This window comes from Sorex fumeus, unplaced genomic scaffold (assembly GCF_029834395.1).
Source record: "Sorex fumeus unplaced genomic scaffold, SorFum_2.1 ptg000128l, whole genome shotgun sequence".
In the NCBI taxonomy this organism is placed as follows: Eukaryota; Metazoa; Chordata; class Mammalia; order Eulipotyphla; family Soricidae; genus Sorex; species Sorex fumeus.
In genome coordinates this window covers 11,887,614-11,907,736 of record NW_026606185.1, presented here as the reverse complement: position 1 = coordinate 11,907,736, position 20,123 = coordinate 11,887,614, and the positions used below count along the sequence as shown (strand labels likewise).

General features: G+C 35.7%; 1 protein-coding gene across 1 annotated transcript in view; it reads left to right on the top strand.

Annotated features, from left to right (window-relative positions):
* The window catches only part of ABCA13 (ATP binding cassette subfamily A member 13), a 461,928-nt gene that overhangs the window by 407,022 nt on the left and 34,783 nt on the right, over window positions 1-20,123 (top strand). The window contains exons 54-55 of the mRNA XM_056138421.1: window positions 1,715-1,824; window positions 15,812-15,962. Of these exons, the coding sequence (XP_055994396.1) occupies window positions 1,715-1,824; window positions 15,812-15,962 (261 nt within the window). The remainder of the gene's footprint in view (window positions 1-1,714; window positions 1,825-15,811; window positions 15,963-20,123) is intronic.

Here is a 20,123-nt window from a genome sequence, read left to right as displayed (position 1 = left end):
AAGTTTAGCTTTCTGAATTGCTCTAAAAGAACATGTAGATGAGACATATTATGAAAATATGCACCAGATCTCAGTATTAGTCACCTGGTAGGAAATCAAATCATACTGTGCTATACAATTGCATGAGGAAATGCATGTTTAAAAGGCATGCATGATAAGACCTTACAACTCTAAGCCTGGGACTATCTGAGGGATGGAGGGTGAGAGAACAACAGACAGTATAAGTGAACTTTATTTAAAAGGTAAATTTATATATACCTAGGTAAAGAATTAAAAGATACATGCAGTTTGTATTTTTTGATGGTGCTGCAGCTTGGAGCAGTAAGCTCAAGTATCCTGTTTTATAGGAATGAGGTTGGGCATTATTGATAAGGAGTAGGATGGGTCCATGAATCAGATCGTGGGAGAGATCTTGTCAAGTTGGTGGAAACATGGATATTGAAGCAGGCTGAAATTCAAGGATGTGACTGTATCCAGATGTATGATCAATACCTATTGAATACCTATGATAGAACATGGCAACAGTGATTCCAAAACCAGTCATTTTCACAAACATGAGGAACTAGAAAATAACATGCTTTGGAAGGAGTTAGAAAGACAGCCTCTATCATAAACTCTATAGGTAAGAGATTTAGAAGATAGTAGGTAAAGAAGAAAACACAGGACCACTTTCACATAGAATATAAGATACAATTGGAATGAGATCAAAGTGTATAGTCATTTTTTATTTTTCTTTTTTAAATTTTATTTTATTGAATCACCATGAGATACAGTTATAAGCTTTCTTGTTTGAGTTACAATCATACAATGTTCAAACACCCATCCCTTCACCAGTGCACATTCCCCACCACCAATCTCCCCAGTATACACCCCCTTAAAACAAGTATTAAGATTAGCCTTCAGTCTTTATTAAAGAAAGAAAAGAGTAGAGAACACTTTTATAAAGTACTTTAAAATACATAGTAAAGTGAAATGGGGGTAAGTAATGATTTGATAATGTGACTACTAGATAAATTACACTTGGGTCAGAGAGACAGCTCAGATAATATAGCATGTGTTTACAATTAGAAAGGCTCCTAGTTCAATCCTTGTTCCCTTATGTACTCCTAAGTACCAACACCTGAGCACCACACATCCAAGTTAAATATCAATCAGGCCTCTACATGAAACAGACTAACCCTTTGGTGTGTTCCTATTACATTTTTTTGAAAGACAAATGTCAGATGATATAATTGAGAATGATAGGAAAGGAAACAAATTGATGTGGACTGGGGGATTAAGAAGAGTCATGTTGAAGAAAGTTGACACTGGTGATGGGATTGGTGTGAAACATTGTATTTCTGAAACTATAAATAGTTTTGTAAATTATAGTTCCTTAATAAGATTTTTAAGGAAAAAATTATACTCATCAAAAGAACATCGTTAAGGAACCAGCATGAGATGAGTTCTGAGCATCAATTGTAATAGTTAACATTTAGTTTTTTATCCCTTTGTTTCTTATTTCCATTATTAATTCACACATTTGTGAATTAATGCTGATATTATCACAGTACTCAAAATTCCATTATAATTGCAAAAATATCCCTTTATTCAATTGTATGGCATTAAAACTTTGTAAATGTCATAAATAAAAGATATTAGCTCATAGTTGCCCCCCCCAAAGTACTTTTACTCATGATTTTTATTGTGTCATTTAACTTATTTTTCCTCCTAGTGCTTTGGACTTCTAGGAGCAAATGGAGCTGGGAAAACCACTACATTCAAAATGTTAAATGGAGATATCTCTCCCACCGCAGGCCATGCTGTCATCAGAACTTCCATGGGGTAACGTCAAGATTATAATCTTTGCTATTTGATTCACTTGCATAGTTTTACTGAAGTAACATTGGTAACAAAAATTTGACTGTTAATGCTTTAGGGATACAATTCAGCACACCATCCCCCTCAGTGAAGTATGGCGGGAAGCAGTCCCTTCCATTACCACCCCTTAGTTAATCTCAGTTTTGCTCCTAGAGAGATAATCATTAAACAAAAAGTTACTTTTTTGCTTGACTATTATCCCTCCATTGTCCCTCAAATCCCCAGCTATTTCAAATTTGGTGTTTGAAGGTCACTCCTGGAGGTGTTCAGGGAAACCACTTAGTGATGGGGATCAAACTCAGTGTTCTAGCTTGCAAATCATGCATGCCAGTCCTCAGAACACATGTGAGTTCAATGGCCTTTACAGGTTGTGCCTTCCAACTGGCAGTGCTTAGGCACATCTCCTTATCTAGTTGGCGGCCACTTCTTCCTATAAAAATTAGTATTAATATCTTCTGTTTTACAAAGAAGAAATTTCAAGTTCTAAACCTCTCTGGAGACTGAATTTGTTATTTGCTTTTTGCAAGTAACAAAAATAATAAAATAAATAAATAATAATAATAATTTAAAAATAATTTAAAAAAAAGCTTTTTGTTTCTTTTCCTAATAAGTGACAGCAATTAATATGATATTTGATTTAAATTAATATGATATAAATCATAGATATTTTCTAAAGATTAACACTGAGTTAATAACTGAGTAATGTTATTCTTCTACATCCCATTAGGATGTTCCTAATGTGATTTTATACCCTACTCTTTGTTTACCATTTTTATTGAGATTACAGATTTTGAAATCTCATTAAATTTTAGGTACAATAGGAGTAGAATATAAAAGCATGAACTTGCATTTTATCTTAAAAAGAGTATAGGTTTTATGTTAGAAAATGTTATTTAAGGTCTATGCTTAAGTATTTGCATTAATAAGTAAGAGAACAGTAGTAAAAATGTTGTTGCAATTAAATCACCTGAATAGGCATGGGATATTCAATATAATTGAAAATTTAATTATTGCAAAAGTTTAAAATTCTTAGCATACTTGGAATAAACAGACTTTTGTTAATCTCACAGAAGGCCACCAGAAGCACTGTGAGAATGGCATACTTAATGACAAAGTGTTGAAAAAATTGTCTTTTATTTAAAGGGAACATTGTATATTTAAAACTCAATTAACTATACAAATACTGTTGTAAATCACAGTTTTTAATTAAATTTTTTAAAAGAAGAAAATCACATTTAAATAACAGAAGAGATAACCTAAGAGGCATACTGAGTTAGTTGTTGTCTCCATACCAACTGGTTCAGTAAAAAATAAATGTGATGACAGTTTATTGTTTAAAAAAATTCCTTCACTGCTTCTTGCAAAAACTGATTTCATGCCTATAAATTCTGTAAACTGTTTTCTGCTCATAACAATCCAGTATTCTTGGTGAATGTATTTATTTATTTACTATATTCCATTAGCTTCTTCTCACTTAGAGTTTCATTTGATAAATTTTCTGTGAATCTTACAGCTTTCCATTATATGTAAATTTAGTTTTTGGTCTTGCTTCATTTAATATTCTATCTTTGGCTTTTGATATTCTGATTATATTATATCCTGAAGTTTTGCTATTTGAGTCTCTTTTCATTGAGTACCTTCTAACCTCTTGGATCTTGGTACCTGAATTCCTCAACTATAGGAAATTATTAGGTATTTTTTTAATTATTAAAAGATCGTGATTTACAAAGTTCTATTTTAGATATACAATATCACAGCATACCATCAGTATCAACTTCTCTCTACCACCAATTTTTGCCTCATCCTCTCATATCCCCCTTCTTGACCGGCATCTTTCTGAGAAAGGTTGTTAAATATTGGGTCTCTTGATTTCAGTGTTGTTGACTGCGGTTTGCTATTTGGCTCAATTATTCCTTAATACCAGCTTTGAAACTGACTACCTTGAACTGACCTCTGTTGTTTCTCATCTATCTCTTCTCCCCCTCCCCTCCACTTTCCTTCCTTCTCTGATCTATACTTTGGTGCCAAGATTGATCTTGGAATCAACCCTTTTAAACTTTGTACTCCTTCATCCAGTTATTCTAAACACTGCATATAAGTGATATCATCCTGTGATCGACCTCCTCTGACTCATTTCATTTAACATGATGTCTTCCAGTTCCATCCATGTTGCTGCAAATTATGTGACTTCATCGTTTTTACAGCAATTATTCCTTTATGCATTTACACCACATCTTCATGATCCACTGTGCCTGGACATCTTGGTTGAACATCTAGGTTGATTCCTAGCTATGGATTTTATATTTAAACCACTATTGTGGTTCGTAAATGAAATTGTCTTCTTCTTCAGACTCCTATGGTTCTTAGACTGTTCATCTTCTGTTTTCTAAAGGTGCCCTGTATCTCCTCTTGAAGGTGTTGATCTTTTCCTCAGTTGCTATTTTTCTGCTGCTCAGACCTTCTATTGCATTTTTTGTATCACTGAACCATATTCTTTGTTTCTGTAATATCTGAATGTAACTTTATAATTTTTTACTCTCATACTTTCTTATGGGCTGGAGTGATAGCACAGCGGTAGGGCGTTTGCCTTGCACGCAGCCAACATGGCCAACGTGAGTTTGATTCCCCTCTCGGAGAGCCCGGCAAGCTACCGAGAGTATCTCGCCCGCACGGCAGAGCCTGGCAAGCTCCCCGTGACATATTCAATATGCCAGACACAGTAACAACAAAGTCTCCAATGGAGACGTTACTGGGCCCACTCGAGCAAATCGATGAACAACGGGAGGGCCTTTACCTTTACCTTTACTTTCTTTTACTTCAACTACCTGTGCCATCCTGTCTTTGAACTTATTTAGCATTTTCAGTATTCTGTCACTTAAGATACTCTCTGAGAGTTTACAAAATTAATTTATATGGTAGAACCCTCCATGTTATTATTTTCACTCTTTGAGCTTGGTATTGTTCTTCACAAGTCTGCCATAGAGTTTGCTTTGTTCTTTAAGTGTGAATTTTTGTAGTTAGCCCCCTGTAGTCTCTGAGGTGTTTAAATGCATGTTTCTCTTTTCTTTCTTTATCTGTATTCACTTAGTGAGGGAGAGATTAAGTGCAAGCTGTTTGGTGTTTGATGAATAAAGCAGGAGATGTAGAGCAGGTTGCTGAGATGATAGATGGAGTCGTGGAGATTACTGGAAGCCCCTGGACGGGAGAGGAATCACTTTTGGAAGGGGATGTCAGCCTGGAGGCTAATCTCACCTGGAAGTGTGGAGGAGAAGTAAAGGTTCAAGAGATTTAGAGATGCCCTCCTGTGAAGATAGCAGAGGGCATCAGAGATGGAGTCTTCTAGCATCATATGGAAGGGATGGGAATCTGCTTCTGGATTGAAAAATGACTCTGAGGATCTCTGACAAGAGGTTAACTTCACATGGAGGGTTGGCAGAGCAAATGCACCGTGCTTTTTATTTTCAGTTCAGTATTGAAAAGCTCTTGATATGGATATGTTTTTCTTTTATTTTGCTCACACCCGGTGATGCTCAGGGGTTACTCCTGGCTTTGCACTCAGGAATCACTTCTGGCGGTGCTCGGGGGACCATATAGGATGCTGGGAATAGAACCAGGCTCGGCCATGTGCAAGGCAAACGTCCTACCCACTGTACTATTGCTCCAGCCCCATATGGATATGTTTTTCACACTATGAGACATTTATTGAAGGAAAAATTCATTTTAACTATATAATCATTTAAAAAATATATGTTGTTGAAGTACCTATAGGAAATGTGTCTTGCTGTACATGGTCTGACATTTACCAAGTTCCTGGTATTGTATTTGATATCATGGTCTATCTCCTGTGAATCATAGAATCAGTCTTTTAGTCTTTTTTATTGTTTCTGGGTGGGGATAGGGGTGTCATACGTGGCTATGCTCAGAGATTCCTCCTCTCTCTGTGCTCAGGATTTACTACCAGCAGGCTTTGGAGCAAATACTAGGGACCATATGGGATGCTGAGAATCAAACCCGGGTCGGCCGCATGCAAGGCTAACACCCTACCTGCTGTGCTATTGCTCAAGCCCCCAGACACCATTTTTAAGAACTTTTTTTCTAACTCAGAGTTGGGAACTTCAAATTTTAACTACATGTTAATATTTTATGCTATCCACATTGTCTCTTAACATTACAAAATATCTATGGAGAGAAAATAAAATTGTGCTTCTGTTTGTCTATTCCAAAAGATAAAAATTCAGCATTTGATACTAATTTTTCTCTAAGATAGGAAACAAAATATATCAGGCAAGTAAGTGTGTAAATGGAATGGGATATCGTGTTTAGAATTCTGGAAGGGATTCCTGTTGTATAGAAGTGAAAGAATAAATAGCTATCAAATATTACATTCTTGATTGTTTTCAGCAGTGATAGAAGTAAGGGTTTTTATCAATAAATTGGTGGTTTTTTCCTACCTTCTCTAATTAAAATTCAAAATAATCAGAAACTCAATGTGTAACAAAATATGTGGTTTAATTTTATTCTTGAAAGATTGACTATTCTCCATTGAAACTACATCCATCTCTTAAAATAATTTGAAAATACAATTCTAATATCTGTTCTTGAAAAGGAAGAAAAAAATTACATCTCCATAACAGTCTGAGAAACATTTGTTATGCGACATATCTATGTAATTAGTTTAATTATAGCTAAGTCAAACTTTTTTAAATTACATTTTACCTTGATTATTTGTAATGTTAATTGCTAATTTGTATTCAAAGAATTAAATGGGCAATTAGGACACAATGGAATTTCAAACTACTTAGCAAGTTGATAGATACCTTCCAGTCCATGAAACTCCTAACACTTAATTGAAATACATCTTTTCAATCATTCACTATATTGTTTTTCCTTTGATATATAGAATCAACAATTAAGCTCGTGCTTAAATTTTTTATTTTTATGAATGCATTTTATAAATATTGGGAACAAGACACATGAGTAGTATTCATTTTAAAGCTGACTATTGCAATCTTATTTTAAATATGACCTCCTGATATAATAACAAATAGTCACAAATTAAAATACTGCACTTCAAATATCACATGAATTTTTATTTGTATTAAACAGTGTAGATTTATTTCTTTTTTTATCATAGTTCTTACCATTGCATATTCCTTCAATATTTACACTGGTTAGTATTTAACTGCTATAATCCTAACAACATATGGAGTTTTAATCCTTAGGCAAAATATATGTTATTAATAGTCATAACTTATATTGAATTTCCTATTCACAAGGCATTATGTTAGAATCCTTAATCTCCATTAACTCTCACAATATAAGGAATAGGTTAATAGAATATTATTCTAATTTAATTGATAAGAAATATCAGATACAGGTTAAGAATCAAAGTAATACACAGAATCCTAGAAAATGATACATAATTTAAATCCAGGTTTTTAATTCTAATTTTTATGATTTTTTTTCTTCCCATCAATTGTTAGAGAGAGGGAAATAGAGAAAGCACAGGGGCTGGAGTGATAGCACAGCAGGTGGGGCATTGGCCTTGCACGCTGCCCACCCGAGTTTGATTCCAAGTATCCCATATGGTTCCCTCAGTACTGCCAGGAGTAATTCCTGAGTGCAAAGCCAGGAGTAACCCCTGTGCATCACTGAGTGTGACCCCCCCACAAAAAAAGAATATTAATCATTTTGTATGGACACAGTAAAAGCTATATTAGGCTTAAAGGGTGGCTCTCCTAGGGGCATCTTGCTATTCATCCCAGACTACAGTCCTCAGGCTGTTATTTATTAAATAATTAAAGATAAGAAGTTGGGGAATAAAAAACAATATTATGTAAGACAGATTTTGTTGAAAATGCAAAAATGAGTGTGGAGAATGTATTTTAATTAAGATCTAGGTTTCCTTTATTTTTACTATCTGGTCATTTAAAAAGTATAATCTGTATGATATTATCACCATAAGGAAAATGATTGTAGATTCTGCAAATACCATAAATCACAATGCCTCTATTAAATTAATTTAAAGTAATTTGAAAACAAATTAGAAGAGACATCACTGTTAATAGCACATTTAGTATTAATCTTTATTTTTTCTTTTTATTTGGAGGTCAGTGTTCTCAGGGCTTATTTGTTGGTGGGGCTTAGGGTGTCATATGAGGTGTTGAGTATTAAATGGGGCTGAATGTGTGCAAGGGCTACCAACCACACTGTTTTTCAGTCTCTACATTATTCTTGCTTGTAAGTTTTATATAATATAATTGAAAACATTCTGCTAATAATACTTTTAGGTAATATGCTTAAAACATCCTCCTTCCCCAGAATTAACTAGCAGGTTTTATGCTGCTAATTATATATACTAAGTAATACACTTAAAATATCTCTGGGAATCAATTAGCAAGTATTTCAACTGCATTGGTCTGATAAGAATTAAATATCCAAGGAAAGGTTATCCAGGGATATCCTTTGTAGGGATATCCCTACATATCCAGGAATGTAGTGGTAAAATGCATGTCTAGTATAAAGGAGACTTGGGTTTGACTCCTTGCACTGCAATTAACTGATTAATTAGTGATTTAATAAAAAGATATGCAGCAATTTACTATGTGCCAACAGTGAGAGTTTATACTCTCATTTAAGAAACACTTAAATATGATAGCAAAATTGCACAAAAATTACTTATAATAACTTCAGAAAAAATATCGTGGAATTATAGGATGGATAGAGTAATAAATAGATGTCTTTTGTTGGATGGAAAACTTAATTTTCTTAATATTATAATTTTGTAATTATATTTGAAGTTTCAGAAAGTAGGAATTTTGATATGGAAGTTCTGAAATTTAATAATTCTGGTTATGAATCATGGTGAAAGGAGAATATATTAGTCTTTTATGCAACAATGTATTATTTATTTACAGTAATATATAATTTGATAACAGTATAGGCAAATAAAGTCAATCGTACGATAATTTCATATTAATGAGAATTAAAAATTGGTTCTCAAATTTTTCTTCAATCAGTTTTTCATATTTGTTTTGGAAATTAGAAATAGTGCCAATAAATATATTCACTACTTTTCTATGGAAACTTATATTTTAGTATTAGAAATTTTTAATTATCAAAAATACCAGTATATTTCAGTGTGAAAATTATTTTTCTGTAGGTAAAAACATTAAAATTTGAACACCCCCACAAAAAGAAAAAATAAGACAGAGCATGAATAAACATAAAAATGAAGTAATAGCACACACACAAAATTGTGTGTTGGGGTGTAAGACTTGCTGGTAGTACTGAGATTTGCTTCTACCCCTGAGCTCAGGAGCCATGACTGACAGGCTCTGGGGACCATACAGGGAACCCTGGTGACTGAAACCAGGTTGTTACTTGCATGCAAACTCTCTACTGATAGTCAAGGTGACAAAATAATCATTGAGATGAAAATTATCCTCGAGTAGTTTGTAACTGCATATCAAAAGCCATAGGAAGAAACAAAAGAAGGAATTTATTAAGTAGCATAAAAGAAGATTTGCTCAAGCGGGCCCAGTAATGTCTCCATTGGAGACTTTGTTGTTACTGTGTCTGGCATATCGAATACTCTCGGTAGCTTGCCGGGCTCTCCGAGAGGGGTGGAGGAATCGAACTCGGGTCGGCCATGTTGGCTGCGTGCAAGGCAAACGCCCTACCCGCTGTGCTATCGCTCCAGACCAAAAGAAGAAACTAATCTCATTTGCTCTTTTAGGTGAGGGACTGTTCATGGTTTCTTATGTGTGTGATTTAAACACTGTACCATTATTTTTTTTAAGTCTCCATCCCAAAGTCGCTTTCCCTTAGTTTAAGTTTCGTGGTTTTATTCTCCACCTTGTGCTGCCTATCATCCTTTGGTCCTATCTCGTTGTCTATCTTTAAATTCACAATAGTATATTTCAACCAAACCTTTATACAAACATGGAATTAGTGAAGAACTTTATCATTTTTGATATAACTGACTCCTGGAAATATTTTGACACAGACATAAAATGTAATAAACAAACTTAATCTTTGTTGAGGGTCAGAGACAAATAAAAGTAATTCCCTGGAAATTGAAAATTTATACCTATGTATAAACCTAATAGCTAAAAGGGAGTGAAAGAATTGTATCTCTGTTTATCACTGAGGGTAAAATAAAGATTGTCTTCCCACTGATGGTACCCACGGATATTGGAAGAATGAAACACAAAATTTATTTGAAGGGATACTCCCAGAATCTGAATTTTAAGACTAAAAAAAATCAGTCCCAATAAAATGTTGTTTCCAATTCTAGATTACAAAATACACAGGAAATAATCCATGTAGGTAAAATTGATGTATGTGACAAAGAAGATACTTACTTGAAGTTTCCCAAAACATCATTCAACTATGATATCATCTCACTCTACAGTCTGGCACACATCCCAAATAATAAGAGAAACCAAAAAGATATGGGGAGAAAGGGACTGTACTTCATTGTTGATGGAATGCCAACAGGTCACGTTGTTGTTGCTGCTTACTGCTTGGTTTACTTTTGGGCTCTAGTAAGCTTTCACATTAATTCTGATAATTTGGAAATATTTAAGATTCTGCTTACCTTCTCTGGTTTCTTCTATATATGTAGTTACAGAATGCTTATTCCTCTACTTCTATGTTAAATAAGTATCATAAGAATTAGTGACACAGAAATTTCTCAGACTAAAAAGACATTTATTTCCTTAACATTTACTAGTATCCTGAAAAATTGCATTAGCTAAATGAGAAACTAGAGCTATGCTAAATGGTTCCCAGATTATTCCTCAAAGTTTATCTATAAGCAACATAAATCAGTGCTTCTTAATATTTTCTAACTGAGACTCTTTTCAACTTTGTATTCTTCCTGTACTCTGCCATCCCTTCCCCACTCTGTTCTACTGGTATGTCCCCAATTTTTACAATGTTAACCTGTGTTCTCTTTGGCTTATTCTGGGCGTATGCAGAGGCCCTTTGGCCTGTGTTAGAGAAACGCTGTCATAACAGCATGTCCAGTTAAAGGACATAGCTTATGGGACAGTGATATGCCAAAGGTACTTTTATTACTTCAAAATATGATAGAGTAGCTTAATCTCTCTTTTTAATAAGTTATCAAATTGGAAGATAAAATGCATCCACAGTAATCTAATGAGCCATTTTGTTGCCAGAAGTGCTTGGTAAACATATGTCACAATCTTGGCAGTATGAACTATAATTAGGTATCATTTTAATGTTTTGAAGGGAACTTTCTTAATGATATTTGTGATTTTTTTTCCTTTTGTCATGTGAAGAGAAGATAACTAAAAAAAATTAAATACAGGCCCAGGTATGCACTAAATCCTGAATTTCATCTGTGATTCTACATAGACAGCTGGGCACTGCCAAGGTGACTGTGGTGGCCCCAGCATCCTTGTGCATGAGAATTGAATCACTGAGCTAGATCACTGGTCAATCTGTTTGTACAACCAAATCAGTGTTGCTGGAAGTGTCTGTCTGCAGGTCCCCTGAGAAAAACTTGGGAGACCCTCCCACAAATACACAAGTTCCAATTAAGACAATAAATATTTTTGTGATGTTGTAAGCATTTTTTGTAAATATGCAATTTTTCTGTTTAAGTATATTATTCAGATATTATTCTGAAGTACCTAAGAAAACTCCAGTGGTATTTGATAACATAATATGGCCTGTGTGTGTTTGTGTGTGTTAGTGTGTGTGTAAGTTTAAAAATAAGGATTAAGCTCATTTTAGAACTTAAAAAATAAACCATCTTAGTTTTCATATTTAAGAAACAGCAATATGGAAGGTTCATATTCTTTCTGAAATCCTGTTTAGTCATTATAGTTCAGTCACCGACATTTCAGTGATCTAATCATCGGTAATCTTTATGTATTAGGAACTTCTCCTGACATATGGATGGTGTCCAAAAGAAAGAGTTTAGTAATTCTGGGGCAGTATTTATTATTTATTTATTTATGTTTTAAATTTATTTTCATAAGGTTGTGCACATTAGTTGATTACATTCAATACTTCAACACCAATCCCATCACCATTACACCTTCCCTCCACCATTATTTCAAAATTTCCTACCACCATTTAAGCTGTCTGCCAGGGGCAGATTCTTGATAATTTATTTACTATTGCTTATTATGAATATCATGAGAGGTTCGTGACCACGTGCTTCTGGAATTCTAAAATTGTAAATGGTTGGGGTCCAGAGACATCTGTGTAGGGAGCTAATCCATTTTGAGATTCATTTGGGAGTCTCTGGATCTAGGCCATTGATGTGCTGAAATAGTGCCCAGAGGCAGATCGTGGGCATGACAGCCAGCACCCCAAGTGGACAGGGAGAAAGGAAGGGATAGCCCATCTCTGCTAATGCCATGTAGCCTTGAGTCTTAGTCCCTGAACCCATGTACCTGGGTTTTACTTCTGGAAGCTCATGTCCACTGTGCTTTCATCTGGAGTGGGTGGATAGGGCACACCCACTCCATCTGAGGTGCCCCGGTGGATTTGCCAGAGACAGTCTTTAAAGCATCTCTATACTCTTCCTGATGATAGAATGTGGTCTGAATCCTACAGTGAAGTGTGGGAATTGCAGTAAAGCAACAAACAATATTCAAAATACTGAACAGAATACAAATCAGAATACAAATCAGAACTTCTGAAAATTTTCTTGGTTATTGATCCACATTGCAACTTAATAAAAGCTTGCTTTTGAATTTTATTTTATTTTCACAATGGTTAATGTCATTAACCATTGGGGGAGGAGATTTTAGATAGAATGCAAGTCCTTGAGTTTTATTTTTATGTGAGATATTAACTGCAAATATCTCGCCATGTGGCACTGAATTGTGCAACATACATAACATTATGAGCTTAAACTTCTCTAAATAGACTAAGAATAAATGGCAAGTGAATGGAGACAGTAAATTAGATATTGAAGGAATGCCAGGAGAGAGGCATTTTTTTCTTGCATTTGACAAACTTGTGTTTGATTCCTGGAAACATATTGTCTCCTAAGATCTACCTGGAGTGGTCCCATAGAACAGAGCCAGGAGTAAGTCCTGAGCACTGCTGGGTGGGGACCAAAAACAAACAAAACCAATAAAATAGGTGTGAGCATTTTCTAAGAATGTATAAATATCATGGCAAAGATTTTGATCTTCAAAATGTCGAGTTAGCATAACTCAGAGATAGGTCCGACAATTTGATTTATACTGGTAGACTCACTTATAAGTCTGTTCAAATGAGCTCTGGTTTAAAGATTAAGCTCTTGAATCATTCACATAATTATACCTTCTCTGGTAAGCACATTTTCTTAAGGTTATTCCTTCTGTGTCTGTCCATTGAATTGTAAATAAAACCATTTAACATAGATCCTGTTTGCCTAAATCAATCCTTCTATACTCTACTTTCTCCCAAAAATTGAGCAACAATTTTTGCTACTCACAGAAAAACAAGTTTAAAGCTAGTGAAAACAAGTTAGGAAAACACAATTTGCTTTGACTTAAGATGTCTTTACTGGTATTTGAACTCTACTTTGGCTCATTTGCTCTAAATTTCTCTGCAAACATCTAGGTGGATGCATAGGAAATCATTTAAAATATGACTGATATAATATAACTTTTAATTTTTTAAGGCAATGGACAAATTTATCAAATGAAAGAGAAACTACTATGACAAAAAATAATCAAGATCCAGCTATAAATTTACATATCTTCTAAATAATTGCATTTTCAATAAATGGAATAAAGTAAAATAGGTGCCGACAGTGATAGCTCAGCAGGTGTAATGCATGCTTGGAATGTAGGATTTCTGGGCCCTGTCACCTCATGTTCCTAAGCATTACCAGAAAGAGACCTCAGGTATCAAGTCATGAATATCTCCCATAAAATAAAGCCAAAGCAAATAATAATAATAATAATAATAAAAGAATGAATATGCAAAGATAACACTATTTAAAAGAAATTGGAGTAACAGCATAATGTGAACTGTAATGCAAATTGTAATTAATAAAAATTGATTCATCAATTTTAAGTAAGTGTGAATTTTAAGTCAGTATAAATTGTGAACAATTATAAATAAAAATGCTTCATCAATATTGGCTCATCAATTGTAAGAAATGTACAGTTTTATTGTAAGATTTTATCATAGGGAAAATTTTGGATGGGAAAGTAGTTATATTGGGAGTATTCAATGTTTCTGTAAACCTAAAACCATCCTAAAAGTTAAAGTTCATTATTTCTACATAAAAAAACAATGTTATAGACTTGTATGCACTATGCAAGGTAGGTATATTATGTAATTATTTTAGGGCCGCTTATGTCATGCAGGATTTAGTTTTATCCATCAAATTGAACTTAGTGATTTGAAAAATTCTACTGTGTGCCTTTTAATGATGGCCTCTCAGTATGTATATTGCAAATCATAATGGGCAAAAAGAGAGAGAGAGAAAGAGAGAGAGAGAGAGAAGAAAAGCTCCTGCCACAGAGGCAAACTGGGGTGGGGAGGGGAGGAGAGGAGGATGGAGTGTGACAGGATGGATACTGGGGACATTGGTGGTGAGAAATTGTACACTGACAGAGAGATGAGTTTTGGAACATTGTATGACTGAAGCCTATGAAAACTTTGCAACTGTATATCTAATGTGATTCAACTAATAAAAAGTTAAACAAATGAAAATATAGAGATTCACTAACTTATCCTAAAGCACTAATGAGCCTTGACAACATGCTAAGTGAAAACCACATATTGCAAAATTTTATATATATGGACTATCCATAGTAGGCAAATTCTTACAAAGAGCATATTAATGGGACATGAAATGTGACTAATTAACAGACACATGGGGGCCTTTAAGGGTCCTTAAAATGTTCTGGAACTAGACAGCAATAACCATTAGTACTGCTGCATTTTCTATCTTAAAATTGTTACATTATACTTCATGCCATATGTGTCTAAGCACCATGATACATGAGAGATTTGGAGAAAAGAGTTTTATTATTCCAGAGATCATGATTCAAAATCTGCCATTTATATAAATGATTCTCAAAATTTTTGTGTTTTAAGTCAAGTTGCTGAAAGAGACACATAGCAGTGTAGCTTGCAAAAATTTATAAATATATTAATAAGAAAAATCTTGACCACTAAAAATATTTTCTATAGAATAAAAATATAAGATTAAAACCTTATGTTATAATAAATTTGAAAGGAAATATTTATGGAGTCAGAGACAAGAAGAGATAATAAAATAGAGGCAACAGAATGAAGTCAGGTTCTTAAAGTTTTGCATAAAATCAAAGTTTCCTGGATTGTTTACTTAATACTTAAAAAACTTGATCACAATTCTAGATATCATTTATTACCACATATTAAGTCCATTTTTATTCTTGTGACAAAAACTTTTAAGATTAATTTCCTAACTTCTCTTAGTGCATAATAACATTGTAATAGTTAATACTATAATCACCATATCATGCAGCCTGTCCCTGGAACTCACTTATTTTATATCTGTAAGAAATATAGATTTTGACCCCCTTCATTTACTCATTTATTTCCCTGATTTAGGTAGAAATGATTTTATATAATCCTATGCTATTGCAATGCATCATAACTATTCTTGAAAAAATAAGAGCAAAATAGTGGTAGAAATCACTAAAAGTTGATGATGAATTTGTCTTTCTATGTATAAATGAAATGCTTTTAAACATTGAATTAAATGCTTTTTCTTAATATTTAGAGAAACTTGCCCCTTAATCCAGAGTGAAGTATGCTCCAGTAGAAAGCTGAATGCTAGGCATTCACATTCATTCAGTCCATCAGTGAACTTTATTAAGCAAACTGAAAAGAATTTCCTTTTGATGTGCTTGATTTAAGATTGCAGTTTGTCTGTAAGTTTGATTTGTCCTCTTTGTGCTGCTAATTGTCTTTGCAGAGAGGACGTGGACCCCTCTTGTGCAGACAGAGCAGGAATTCGCATTGGCTACTGTCCCCAGCAGGATGCTCTGGATGAGCTCCTGACTGGCTGGGAACACCTCAGATATTACTGCAGCCTTCGAGGGATTCCAAAGTCGTGCATCCCTGAGGTAAGAATCCTTGGCTAATGAGAAGAAACTACAGTGCCAGTTAAGTATAACTGAATGATATTTTTAGTGTGATTATACTGAAAAAATAATAATAAAATCTGGTTATGTTGCATTTATATTGCATGTTATAAATTGATTCTTTAAGAAAGTCACATGGAAACATTAAAGCAAAACTTTAACAGTCCTTGTATTTTTTTCAGTTTGCTTCAATGATTTTCCACTTTGTTGAACTGTAATTTTTTTCTTCATGACAAATATGACTTTCAGACACAGCTCTGGAGAGTAGGACTCAGAATGTAGGATTTGATGGGCTCTTGGAAGGGATGACACTTGGGAGGATATTTGCTTTTCTGGAGTCCTTCCTGAAGCTCCAGGAGAGTGATAGAAGCTACATGTATTCTTCGTACATTCATTTCCAGTTCTAGTCTGTGAAGGGGAAGTTCTGGAGGGAGGGAACAGAAGGCTGCAAGATGAGGAAACAGGATGCTACAAACTGATCTGTGAAGCAGAGCTGAGGACTGTCAACTGAATTTCAAAAATGCAAAGTGAGAATTCACCAGAGAGTGGGTAGTTCCTTGAAGAAGTCTTGCATATTCTACCCTTCACTGTAAAGATTTGGGATACTTCTTGCATTTCTGAATTCTGAGGAAAAGAACAAAAATATATAGCTACAAGCATGATAACTGGAAGTTGGTCTGCAGAATTGAGCTTACCTGGGAAAAAGGGAGAAAGAGGGGGATTTGGAGGACACTGGTGGAGGGAAGCAAGCATTCTTATGATAGGTGTGGTTTGGGAAAGATATATGAAAGCCACTATTACAGTACTATAAATCATAGCGTCTCAATAAAAATAAAATTAGAGTATAGTGATGATTTCAACATGAACACACTAAAAACCATTATGTATCATTTAAAAAGTATGCCTAAAATAGGGATGTAACAATAGCACTCTAGCACTGTCCTCCCATTGTTCATCGATTTGCTTGAGTGGGCAACAGTAAAGTCTCCATTACGAGACTTGTTACTGTGTTTGGCATATCAAATACGCCACGGGGAGCTTGCCAGGCTCTGCGGTGCGGGTGAGATACTCTTGGTAGCTTGCCGGGCCCTCTGAGAGGGGCAGAGGAATCGAACGTGGGTCAGCCTGGGTCGGCCGCATGTAAGGCAAATGCCATACCCATTGTGCTATTGCTCCAGTCCAGATATAACAGTACTATATATATATATATATATAGTAGTATACTATATATATAGTAGTATACTACTATATATATACTACTATACTAATACTACTATATATAATACTACTATATATATATATAATACTACTAATATATATGTGTGAGCGATAGCACAGTGGTAGGGCGTTTGCCTTGCACTCAGTCAACCTGGCCGACCCCCGTTCAATTCCTCCACGCCTCTTGGAGAGCCTGGCAAGCTACTGAGAGTATCTTGTCCACGTGGTAAAGCCTGGCAAGCTACCCATAACATATTCGTTATGCCAAACATAGTAACAACAAATCTCATAATGGAGACGTTACTGGGCCTGCTCAAGCAAATCAATGAACAATGGAGAACAGTGCTACAGTGCTACAGTGCTATGTGTCAAAATCATGTTTTCCCTAGCCCAAGAATATTGTTTGCGCTGCTAGGTGGTACTTCAGCCCCCATTTCTTACTTATGTTCTGTGATTTTAAGTAAAACTGGGACGGAATCTCTCCACAGTCTTGGAGGGCTCTTGCTTCCTTTACCATTTACAGATCTCTCATCTCTTAGGGTTTATTTGTTTTCTTGGAAGGTTGGGGCACACCCTGGCGATGTACTCTAGGAATTACTCCTGGCAGTACTCTGGATACCATATGGAATGCCAGGAATTGAACCTGGATAGCAAGTACCCTACTCCTGTAATATCTCGCTGACCTCAACCTCAGATTTTGACTAAAAAGAAGGATGTTTGTTGAGTGCATCAACTGGTCTCTTTGATATATTTGGGAAATGTGCCTTTTGAATAAGTTATTTATATAGTAAGGTTTGGCACTTCTGGTTATCTAAGGTACTGATAAAGGCAGCTCTTCCTCCCCCCCCTTACCCCCCCCTCCCCCACAAGCAATGAATTTCTTGGGAAATAGTAGCATCAATAGACTTGAAGTTGCAAAAAGCCAACTTTGTAGGAAAAAGGAACTAAGGCCTGATAAAAGTATCACCTACAGACTTAGAGAAAGCTGGAATAGCACTGAGAGAAGCTCCAGTAGAGAAAAAAGGACAGGAAAGAAATTTAAATACCATCAACCACTCCCATCTCTATCCCTTTAACAACTTCCCTAAAAATAGACTTTTACCTAGGAAGAAGCCCTGTGTGGGGACAAGTTGGAAAAACCCTATAAAAGCCACCTTGAGGAAGGAAGGGCTTGCTTATGGTGCCTGAGCCCATGTGCTGCTTGTGCCCACAATGCTGAGCACCTGAGCTTGTTTGTTGCCTGCATCTCCTCTCTTGAGATGTGTGTGTACTTTCCTATTTAATGATGCGATGTGTGTAAGGACTTCTCTGCCTTTAGGGAAGCCCACAGTCTCTCTTAGATGTGTTACTCTCTACTCTTTCCCACTTTCTCTCCCTCCTTCCCTTCAAAAACCTCCAAGTAAAATTTGTTGTACTTCACTGCTCATCTACTCCTGAAATTCTATTCTGAGAGGTGAGACAAGAACCCCCAAACCCTGGGTAAGGCCTGGAACTGACTGCTCCTTTTCCTGCAAAGAATAAATCTTGCTCCAACCTAAGTCCGTCGCTCCCCAAGAAATCAGGTGGTGGGGATCAGGTCCCATACCTAAAAGACCAAGGGATGTCAAGTGTGACTGGACAGCCACCTAGTGGTGCTGGCGTGGCTCTGGCCCATGCCAAGCAGGGGCTCATCGCAGACTTTATCGGTCTTAATCTTCCCAGTGGGTCCTGGAGTGACATAGGTGGATCCAGAGAAGGTGACTGACTCCTCCCCACCTCCCATAAGCCATCCATGCGCTCCACTGACATCAGTTCTAACTTCCTGCTATTAAGACTCAGAATTCCTTCACTAAGAAATATCATTATAATGGTTGTGCATTAGACACTGTCTTCATTTTCTTTTTAAAATGCAATTGATTTTGTAGATAGGATTGCTATTTTTTTAGAGGGCTCTTTTAAGTCAGCACCATTTCTTAACTATGATCACAAAGCAAACTTCCCTATGCTATACATTTTGGAAATATTTATATATAAAATTGCCATACTCTATTGAATGTGCTTACTCTAAGATGACTAGAACCAATTCCATAATTAAGAGAAAACAATAGTTTAAGCTAATATTCTTAAACTAAACATTTGTTTTAAGGGCTAGTTAAAGAATTCTAAACTAAGGTAACTTAATTTGCATAAATTAAGCTAATACTTTTTCTAAATATTTTGCAGCAACCTTATTACATATAAAATATTCCCTTCCACATTTTTGGAAGGCCCTCCCGTTGATCATCGATTTGCTCGAGCGGGCCCAGTAACGTCTCCATTGGAGACTTTGTTGTTACTGTGTCTGGAATGTCAAATAATCACTAGAGAGGGGAAAGAAACTTAGCCTCATTATATGCCTATAGTATTTTTATTATTCAGAAAAGTCACTTCTTGATCAGCCATTCTCCTAGAGCTTATTATTTGCAGTTTTTTACTTATACAAGCTGGAATGCCCACTGTCAGTGCCACTGTCTGCTGCTGTAGCTGGGAGAGAAGTGCTTCCCGTATGGGTCTCCTTCCTGTTTCCTCTGACAAGATTTTTTTTTCCCTTTCTGTGCAATCATATAATGACTAGGAATTCCCTGCGGCTCTCTTTCATCTCCTGCATTTGGTGGTCTTTGGCTGCTTCCCCTACCCAGAAAGGCTGATGCCCTGGGTGGATGAAGGAGGAAACTAGGGCCAGACTGGTTGGTGATGAGTTCCCGTTTATTCCATTCTGCCTACGTGCCTGCTCCAGGCTCACTATGCTTCCCATTCCAGTCTCCTTCTGCTCCACCTGTTAGTCTCTCTGCACTACCCCTCACCACCATGGTCTCTCTCTAGTTTCTCTCCATCTCCCAGCATTGGGAGTAGCAACCACACACCTAGGTCCAGTAGCATAATCAACATATCAAAGCCCTTTCTGAT